The sequence below is a fragment of the Myotis davidii genome, unplaced genomic scaffold (assembly GCF_000327345.1).
Source record: "Myotis davidii unplaced genomic scaffold, ASM32734v1 scaffold164, whole genome shotgun sequence".
Lineage (NCBI taxonomy): Eukaryota > Metazoa > Chordata > Mammalia > Chiroptera > Vespertilionidae > Myotis > Myotis davidii.
In genome coordinates, this window is record NW_006296417.1 from 3,544,831 (window position 1) to 3,555,058 (window position 10,228).

Here is a 10,228-nt window from a genome sequence, read left to right on the forward strand (position 1 = left end):
GGACAGCGGGGATGGCTGAGCCGGCTCAGAGCCTTCACAGGCAGCCCCACAGTGTGCAGTGGCTAATGACTCCCAGAGCACTCGCCCGGCCGCCCGCTCGTCCGCTCCGTGAGGTGGGCGTGACTGTCTTGGTGCCACCCATCGGGACAGCGGGACTAGGCCCAGGTCTCCAGACTCCAAATTCCGAGCTCGTCCCAGTGTTTTGCACAAGGATTCCCTCAACTGATAATGAACCAACCGAGGAGGAAAAAGGGAGTCAGCGGGGGGGTTGATGGAACAAAAGCCCTTTTGCGATGGTTTTTTTTTTAATGTTTTTATTGATTTCAGAGAGGAAGGGAGAGGGAGAGAGAGAGAAACATCAGTGATGAGAGAGAACCATTGACAAGGTGCCTCCTGCACGCCCCCTCCTGGGGATGGAGCCCGCACCCAGGCCTGTGCCCTGACCGGGATGGACCTGTGACCTCCTGGTTCTGAGCCACACCGGCTGGGCACAGCCCGCACTTAGCCATGCCACCCTCAGCCTCCCTCTATACCCCTACAATACTTCCAGAAACTGTGTACGTAACAAAGGACAATGTCTCAACACTGAAACGCAGGTTTTTAGTGTGTGAACACTCGTAGACATCTCTTTGAAATGACATTTCTTAAAAAGTCAGATTGTCGGCAATGTTCCAAACCCTGTGACAAATAAACACACACGCACCCCTGCAGGCCAGGTACGCGAGCGAAGCAGCGGGTACGTGGATGGGTACCGTGGACTGAAGGTGGCGTCCCCACGCTGTTATTCTGACTCGTGCCTGTTTAAAAGATTTTGTCCCGTGTGTGTGTGTCATGCAATTATTTAATCCAAGAACCGCCTCCCGAAGGTTTTAGTAATTTAACAGGAAGCCACCACAGAACCACGGAGGCCACGAGCGCAGTGCGGCCTGGTGGTTTCTCAGCAGGGCCGTGGGGTTGGGTCCCTCAACCACGTGATGCTGAGCCGCCGTCGGCTGTTCAGTCCGTTCTCATAACCAAGTTTCTCCCTTTACGTCAAAGGACCCTCAGTCCCTCTTCCATAGAGATTCGTGCTCTGAAACTTGGCGTTTTTCCCAAGTGTGATGAGTTTAAAGGTTTTGTGTATCTGCAGCTCCCGCCCCACTGTCCTGTCATTCTGACTTATTGAGCTTGTCCGTTACCATTATTAAAAGCTTTCGTGTCCCCCATTATTATTTTGTTCTCATTAGCTGGGCCATTTAGAGGTTCCATCTCCCCGGGGATGCGGTGGAGCCTGTGTAGGTGGGTGTGTGCCTGGGGGCAGCTGGCCAACTCATCACCTGGGGGTGCGCTAGGCTCCTGCTCACCTGCTCATTCCGTGACCCTGCCCCCGGGACCTGGGATGTGCCTGAGCTTTTGCTGCCATGAAGGTGGAAACCAGCACGCCACATACCAAGTAATGCCCGTTGCTGTGGTCACGGCCGGGCGCAGCCCCTGGCATGGTCACCGCACTCCACTTTTACAGATGTTTCCCTTCTCTGCTTCCCACCGGGCCCATTACTCACATCAGACTTGCCCACGGGTAGCTTTAAACCTCCCCGTTTTAACCCAGCATCGTCCCAAGCTATGGTCGCCATGCAGCGCCACACTTGATATATATTATAGTTCAGTTCACTGTTTCGTAAGTGCACGTTAAGAGAAAGGTGTGGTGAGTTCATGTATGCATAAAGCATCTATTTCTGGTGTAGGTTAGGTTCTCAATAAATATTAGTTACATTTTGAGAAAGGGATGCAAATTGGAGATTGCATGGAAAAGGCCAAGAGAATGAAAAACTGGGAAAAATGATAACAAAGTAAAATAACGGTGTGACTGCTGACCCGATGGGCTGTGCGGGTGCCCCCGGGGCCTGCTCGCACTGGCAGGATCCATGGCCCCGCCTAGTGAAGGAGATCTGGTCAGAGGCCACATACCGAGGATGCTAATCACGCGAAATATCCAAATAATGAGATTACTTCTAAAGAACTAAAAAGAAACCAAATATCCCATTTTTATTTTTTTAAAAAGAAAATTTCTGTTTGTGTTATTGATTTCAGAGAGAGGAAGGGAGAGGGAGAAAGAGAGAAACATTGATGATGACAACCATGGATCGGCTGCCTCCTGCACGCCCCTACTGGGGATCGAGCCCGCAACCTGGGCATGTGCCCTTGACCAGGAATCGAACCAGTGACCTCTGGGTTCATAGGTTGATGCTCAACCACTGAGCCACCCCGGCCAGGCCCAAATGTCCCGTTTTTAAAAGCAATAATGGAAAAGGAAATCTTAGTGGTTTCAGAACCCGCATACTTGAGAGAAATACCCTGCAATGAAATGAGATTAACATGGTTCCTCCAACAAGCCCTGCTCTGGCTCTGGGCTGGGAAGACTGGGTGGGGGGAGACCACCTGAGGGAGGAGGAACACGGGGAGCAAAGACCTGGGGCCGAGTGCTCCCCTGAGGAAACAGCCCCGGAGCAAACGTCTGGGTGGGGAGCCGGGTGCTCATGGTAACAGCCCAGCGGGCGGGGCTGGACTGGAGGGAGGAGGGGTGAGGTGGCAGGTGTGACCAGACAGCTGAGGGGCAGACCCCGGGCCATCGCTGGGCGTGGCTGTGTCCATGGTGGAGTTTGGAGCAGGCATGTGACGGGAGCTGATCCCATTGGCTGCCGGGGGGGAAGTGATGGCATCGGATCAAGAATGAAAACTAAGACCTAGTTGGGCTGTGCGGTGATCCCCCAGGTGAGAGCCCCTGGCGGCTCTGTCCAGGGAGGTGGCCCTGAAGGTGGTGGAGGCAAGGGTCGGGGAGTTTATATATTTATGAATGGATATGGGAGAGCCTGGAATTTCATTTCTTTCTTGGAATTGTTCAGATTAAGTGCACATACAGTTGTAAATGTTAATTACATATATATATGTATATGTGTATATATATGTGTGTGTGTGTATATATATATATTGATAGAACATAGTTATACACTTATAATTTATTTCTAATGTATAATTTAGGTGTATTTTCCCTTTTGAGAAACCCAATCTCCTTTGGGGGGGATAAGTTGTGATTGCTTATAAAACATTTTTGATAAGTTGTGCTTATAAAACATATAGTGTTCCCGCTAAACTGTGATAACAGGCGTGTTATAGTCTCCCGTTTTAGTACTTGTCAGTGTCACTGACAAAAAAGCAGCCACGTTTGTCAGCCTGAGGTTTGAGCGGAGGGTGACGTACGGGCTATGGATTTGGGCCTGAGGAACTGGGTGATTCCACTGCTGGTGACTGACTCAGTTGCAAGAAGCGCCTTGCGGGCAGAGGGCCTGGGAGGTCTGTGCGTGTGACCTTGGCCCCTGCTTCTCCCCCTCAGTGATCCCCAAGGTCACCAAGCACCTGCTCTCCAACCCCGTGTTCACCTGCATCGTCCTGGCCGCCTGCATGGAGATCGCGGTGGTGGCGGGCTTCGCTGCCTTCCTGGGGAAGTACCTGGAGCAGCAGTTTAACCTCACCACCTCCTCCGCCAACCAGCTGCTCGGTGAGTCCGCCTCAGCCCCCGGAGGAGTGGAGGGGGCTGTCCTGCTCATAATCAATACGGCAAGAGCGTCCAGAGCCCGGCCGGTGTGGCTCAGTGGTTGAGTGTCGACCTATGAACCAGGTTTGATTCCCGGTCAGGGCACATGCCCGGGTTGCGGGCTCGATCCCAGCAGAGGGCGTGCAGGAGTCAGCTGATCGATGATTCTCATCATTGATGTTTCTCTCTCTCTCCCCCTCTCCCTTCCACTCTGTGCTATTTTCTTTCAGAGCTCCACCTCCCTGATTATATTTCTCTGACTCTAATATTAAAATTAATTTGCATTCCCTGAGCACGTAGCAGCTGGTTGATACAGTCACCTGACCTAGAATCTGCTGATTGGCAAGGAGGAGGCCTACTGGGCCGGCAAATTGGCCGCATAACCCACCCCGTGGACAAATGACGCCCGGGGTCATTTACATTCGAGTTTTCGATGAAGCGCATTGGTTCCCTAAAATCCCACGAGTCTCTGAGAATCATAAGTAACAGGTTTTGGTCCTGCTGCTTTGCAGACGGCTCTGTTTATGAGAGAGAGAGAGAGAGAGAGAGAGAGAGAGAGAAAGAAAGAAAGAGATTGATTTACTCACCAAGAGCCCCAGAATATGCTGACTGGTTTGGTGCTATTTCCTGCGAGGCTCTGGGGCTGCTTAAAGCACCGTCTGGGGCTGGTGGGTGTGGGCCCTTTGGTTAAACAGCTCCTGGCCCCTCCTCGGAGCACCCCTGGCCTGGTTAGAAGACGGGGGGACATCCCCTGTGAGTGGCAGCCCCGGACCCCGTCACTGAGCAGCGCGGAGAGCGCCCTGGCTCCTGGTCCTCCTTTCTCAGAGCGCGTGCGCGTCCCTGGAATATGTCTTTGTGTCTCGGTCGTCCCCGCACCAGCTGTGTTTCTGTGCGGGGACCCCACTCACAATAGGAGGGCCATTCAGACGCCTGGGAACGGAGTTGGTATATGTGTGTCTCCCCAGCTTTCTGTGAGCTCCTTGAGGGCCGAGATGAGGCCCCCGATGGAGACTTGGGCACCGGGAGGGCGGCCGGGAGGGAGGCCCCGCTGCCCCTGCTCATGGCCCGCCCCTGCCCTCCAGGGATGACGGCGATCCCCTGCGCCTGCCTGGGCATCTTCCTGGGCGGCCTGCTGGTGAAGAAGCTCAGCCTGTCCGCCCTGGGCGCCATCCGCATGGCCATGCTGGTCAACCTGGTGTCCACGGCCTGCTACGTCTCCTTCCTCTTCCTGGGCTGCGACACGGGCCCGGTGGCCGGGGTCACGGTTCCCTACGGAAACACGTAAGTCCTGCGTGTCTGCTCTGCCCGTCGGCCCCACAGGCTGGCCACCCCTCACGCGTAGGGACCGGGCGGAGGAGTGGATGGCGCCTCTGCATCTGGCTCCCAAGGTCAGAGAATCGGGTGAGCCCTGGGCGGGGAGGGCAGACCACTCCCCTCGACGGCTCGCCCAGGGCAGCCGACAGACGCCAGGGAGTCGGTCAGACATCACTCCCCGGAGGACTCACATTCCGGCCTCTCATGTCTGACTGTGGGAGTAATGTGAAGATAGGAAATAAAAATGATTTTATTGTAATATTCAGCTCCAAGTAAAAGATGGAATAGGCGTCAACAGTTCCCTAGGCTAATGGAGCTATTATTATGCTCACACGGTAATCACAGGCTCTGGCCCGGGTAGGAATTGGTAAGTGTGGAGGGAGAATAAAAAGGAGAGAAGGGAGAGGCGAAGTGAAGGAACTTTTCTTACTGTCCAGTTACCACCCTTAGATGCCGGTGTTGACAGCTTCCCCTTTTCTACATGGGACTCGGGCTGCCTCGAGAAGCCGGCCTGGAGCTGAGGCTGTGGCACAGCTGGCCTGCACTTCCTCTCTTCCCTGGCCGCCTCCTCCAGGCAGGCCGCCAGGCCCACTTCTGCAGTTAAGCCAGACGCTGCAGTGGAGCTGGGCTCAAGGAGAGACCCTTTCCCTCTTACACACTAAAAACACCCCTTCTGCCCCTTCCTCTTTGCAGTTTGCTTGCTCAAGGTCACTGTGCCTTTAGTGGTACAAAAGCAAATTTAAAATATCTCAGTGTTATTTTTCGCAGGAAATCAGCACACGCAAGGGGACAGTAATTACTGAAGCAGCCTAGTCAAAGTAGTTCGTGAGGCACCACGAGGCTTGCTGTCTGCTGGGAGGAATTAAACAGAGACAGGACTGGAGAGGGGAGACGTTAGAGGTCAGCTGTGCTGGGTGGAGCTGTTGGCCCAGTGGAGGCTGTGGTAATCCGGAGAGGCAGCATGGAGGAGGTGGCCCTGAGCAGAGCTCCCGCCAGCCAGCCAGCCAGCCAGCCAGCCTGGCTCCATGGTGCAGGGAGCAGCCCTTAGACGCTCAGCGGTGGCTCTGGGCTGCATCTTGCAGGACAAGAGGGTTAAGAGGAGGAAAAGCAAGGGGGTGACACATCCCATCAGAGGGCAGAGGGATGTCCCTGGGGCGTCCTGGGGAAGCCGGCCTTGCTCTGACCGGCTCTGTGTTTTCTTTCTTTTCCAGCTCAGCGCCTGGCGCAGCCCTGGACCCCTACTCGCCCTGCAATAAAAACTGTGAATGCCAAACCGACTCCTTCACTCCCGTGTGCGGGGCGGACGGCGTCACCTACCTGTCTGCCTGCTTCGCTGGCTGCAACAGCACGGTATGCGGTTTCCTCGGGGCGCGGGAGGGAGCGGGGACGCGGGCAGCCGCAGCGGCTTAAACCCGAAGGGCAGGGGCAGGCGTGGGCAGCCACACTGGGTCTTCTCTCAACCCGCCCCGCTCCGGCGAAGGGTTTTCCATCAGTGGGAGGAGGGGACAGCTGGGCCCTTCTTGCTAAATCCAATTGGTTTCCCAAAAGCGTCTCTGAGCAAAGGAAAGGAAACAGAGGAAGCTGCACATGTGGAGCCAGAGAAAAGACTGGCCCGAGGCACTCACAGGGGTCAGTGGGGGAGGACGACTCTGCGGTAATGAGCTCCCCAGCAACACGAGTATGCAAGGGAAGGCTAGAAAGCCATGACCAGGGGAGCCCTCTTCCACAGCGGAGACTGTGGCAGCAATTCGGCCTCTTCCCTATGCAGCGCCCTTGGCCTTCTGCGTCTCCATCTCCCACGGTACCTTTTGCGGCTCTTTCCTTCTTGGCCGGAATTACACAGCTGGCAGGAGCCTGCCGCCTCCCATGTTCTCCGCGTGGAAACCCGATGCCAAGGGACTGGTCACCAGTTCCCGTGGGTCCTACCTGCAGGGTCTCTGGTGCCTGCCCTTCCGCATCCACCCCCGCCCTGCTAGGGGCCTTCCTCTTCTCTTGCTTGAACCAGGGCGGTGGTTGCCTAACTGGTCCCCCCAGCTCAGGGTGGCCCCTTTCTGGTCTGTCCTCCAGGCTGCAGCCAGAATGTTTTCTGGGAGGCGACAAGGACCCTTGCTAGCGCTGCTCTGTGAGCTGGGAGGGAAGAGCCAGGCGGCCCTGGGAGGGAAGAGCCAGGCGGCCCTGGGTTTGCGTCCTCAGCATGTGTCTGTCCTGGGGGCAGCTGTCTCATTTCCCGGAGTGGCCTGCTGGCATCCACCCCTGCTCTTTCCTGGGGGCCCACGGACGCCCGGTGGGAGGCCAGAGAAGAAGAGGGCTGAGTGCTGCCCTCAAGGCACCGAGAGTCGAAATTACCTGCTTCCTGTCCTTGCCTCATCCCCCGTCTTTGGGGAGCAGCCATTTTTTTTGCAGTAGGAAACACGGGTCGTTTATTTTCATTTCCAAAGATGTATTCCCCTTGCTTTTAGCATTTACATTCCTAGCCAGTTATTAACATTTTTTTCTATAGAGAAAATAAATAACCATGGGGTGGGGGGAGAGGAACTGATTCTTAAATTAGATGATAAAGCGGTTTCTTGAGGTGGGTGGAAATGAATTTTTTAAAAAGGGAAGGAGCCGGAGAGGGTGAAAGTAAAAGCACAAGCTATTCTTCCTCGTGACACCAATGTCATTAATACTCAAGGAGTTACATTACAGATCGGGGTTGGTTATTGTCCTGTTGGGAGAATTAAGTGGAGGCTGTGCCCTGAGACCAGAGGATCTCCCCTCCAGAGCATTCTCTGGCCCCGAAATCATAACGTCTAGAACACTGAGGACAGGTGTCATTCAGGACAGCGTCCAGGCCATTGTGGCATCTTCGGCCCTTTGCCGCCTCGGCGAGGAGCAGGTCACACAGAAGGGAAGGCCGCAACCCTTTCTAGATACAGGCTAAGGGCTTGCCGGTCCTTCCTCACAGCTGACTGCATTTCGGAAAGAAAAGCAAATCCGTATTCCAGACTGTTGGGAGGGACTCTCCACTTCCCACATGTTTGTTTTTGTTTCATGTTTTTACTGATTTCAGAGAGGAAGGGAGAGAGAGGTAGAAACAGCAATGAGGAGAATCATTGATCGGCTGCCTCCTGCATGCCCCCCACTGGAGATCGAGCCCACAACCCGGGCATGTGCCCTGACTGTGAATCAAACCGTGACCTCCTGGTTCATAGGTCGATGCTCAACCACTGAGCCACGCCGGCCGGCCTCCACTTCCCACATTTCACATCAGACTCAACATATAGAACATCATCTCCCCCATCGCTGTCCCCTTAGAAAAGTAATCTTCCAACCTAGACATTAGTGTATTTGTACGATTAATAGAAATTGATCCATCAGTACTGAATGTGCAGGGAACCCATACAAAAACAACTTTATTCGCCAGCGTTTCTGACACTGCTGACGAGTATTTTGTGTTTGTAATGTGCGCTGTCAAAATAGCACGCGTGTGCCTTCCTTCAGCAGCAGAAACGAATCCAAGATCCCAGCGACTCATTTTTCTATTTTTATGGTCGCGGCTTTATTGTAATTATTTATCCCCATCATTGGATGTGAATAGAAACATTTCTCAATGGAAATGAATGTCTGAGCTGTGGCACGGGCGTATGATTCTCAATGACTGTGTTATTCTTCGTCCGTTGGTTTCTTTATTTTCTAAAGTTCTAGACTTTTTCATCTTTTTAAGAAATGATACATTCGTACGGTTCAAAAATCAGGAAGTAGAGAAAGGAGGGCGTGAAAACCCTCCTTACTACTTCGGCCTCCCACTTTTCAACCCCCACTCTGCCCAGTGGGTGACACTATTACTGGTTTCTTGCAGGCTGTCCTTCTGGGTTTTAATGTTTAGGGTCTTATTCTGTACCTGTTGTTTGTGGGGGTTTGTTGTCAGTGACTTATCTTGGAGTTCTTTTCATATCAGTACGTAGAGAGCACTTGCATACCTTTTTGACAGCTGTATAGTATTCCACTGCGAATCTGTTAGAGGCTGTGTAACCAACCTCTATAGGTAGGCACTCCGATGGCTGCAGAACTTTAGCTCTCGCAGTGTTGTGACTCGTGTTAAACTTAGGGTATTTTGTGCCCAGGCAGGTCTGTCTGTGGGGCAAGTTCTGGTGCTGTAATCACACAAAGGCACTGGCTCTAGGCAGATTGCTCAGGGCAGAGGATCCTGCCCAACCGTGTGTCCCCCAGCCTCAGCCCCTGTGCAGGGCACAGTCATAAAGGGGGGCCCTGTTGGAGGCAGGCAGGGGGAGCTGGTGGAGGCTGGCAGGGGGGCTGTTGGGGGCGGGCAGGGGGCCCTGTTGGAGGCGGGCAAGCGACTTTGGACGTCCCTGCAAGCATCCAGGTAACTTTGTGGGATAAGCAAAGCCTGTCGCATGTTCTGTGGGGAAAGAAAAGAAGGGGGAGAAGGAGGCGAGGGGGGAGGGGCTGGCGGAGGAGGTTAAAGTGGGGGTGAGCCTCAGGAGGACGCACCCGTGTGCCCTAAAGGCTGAGCGGCCCTGGGAAGGAAAGCAGTGCGTTGCTTCTGATTGTTTCCATCCTGCATCCCTTGAAGGGCCCTGCGCTGTTATTATCCAGCCCTAACTGGCTTGCTGCTCACCAGGCACTGCCTCTCCCAGCCCCGCCCCTCCCGTTGCCGTCAAGAATTCCTGCAGCGGGAGCGCGGTGCCTGGGACTGGGCGGCTGGGCAAGCACCCGGGAGGCCATGTGCGCGACAGTGGCTGTTCCTCCTCCTCCTCCTCTCTGATCATACGCTGATCAGGGTGCTCCCGGCTGTAGCTTGCTCCCCAGCACCGCCCTGAGTACCCGCATCTCTCGGCCTCTCTGCCTTCCAGCCCCTCAAGAGCCTTCCTTAGCTCCCCCCTCTCTGGGCCCCACAATGGCAGCCACGTCACACCTGACAGGGCGCAGCCTTTGTCCCAAGTGCCACCCTGGGCACAGGACCAGTAGCAGGGTGCAGATTACCTGATTTACTCTTTCAATACACTCGGTGTAATTATAACTGCATGAAGGAGGACAAATTGGCAGGTGATGACAGTGTTAATTGGCAAGGTTTTAACATATTGTGGAAGCGCAATTTCCTCTCTAATCAGAAGTGGGGGGTAGGGCACGTTTGTCTACAGTGCAGCCGACGGAGGGATCCCCGAGCAGGGAAATGAAATACACAGGAGACGGGGCTCAGCTCTCCCCCCATACATATGCCTTTCTTTGCGTGCGTTCTGCAGCCTCCTTAAAACGCGAACGCGTTTGCTCAGGCCTGATGCATGGGAGGCTGGGGGGCGGGGGAGGGGGGCATAATGGGGCTGCGCAGCTCCAGCCCAG

The 10,228-nt window shown here is 54.5% G+C and overlaps 1 protein-coding gene across 1 annotated transcript in view; it reads left to right on the top strand.

Annotated features, from left to right (window-relative positions):
* Window positions 1-10,228, top strand: part of SLCO3A1 (solute carrier organic anion transporter family member 3A1) — a 157,680-nt gene that overhangs the window by 121,337 nt on the left and 26,115 nt on the right. The window contains exons 7-9 of the mRNA XM_015569118.1: window positions 3,295-3,535; window positions 4,654-4,852; window positions 6,097-6,235. Coding sequence (XP_015424604.1) covers window positions 3,295-3,535; window positions 4,654-4,852; window positions 6,097-6,235 — 579 coding nt within the window. The remainder of the gene's footprint in view (window positions 1-3,294; window positions 3,536-4,653; window positions 4,853-6,096; window positions 6,236-10,228) is intronic.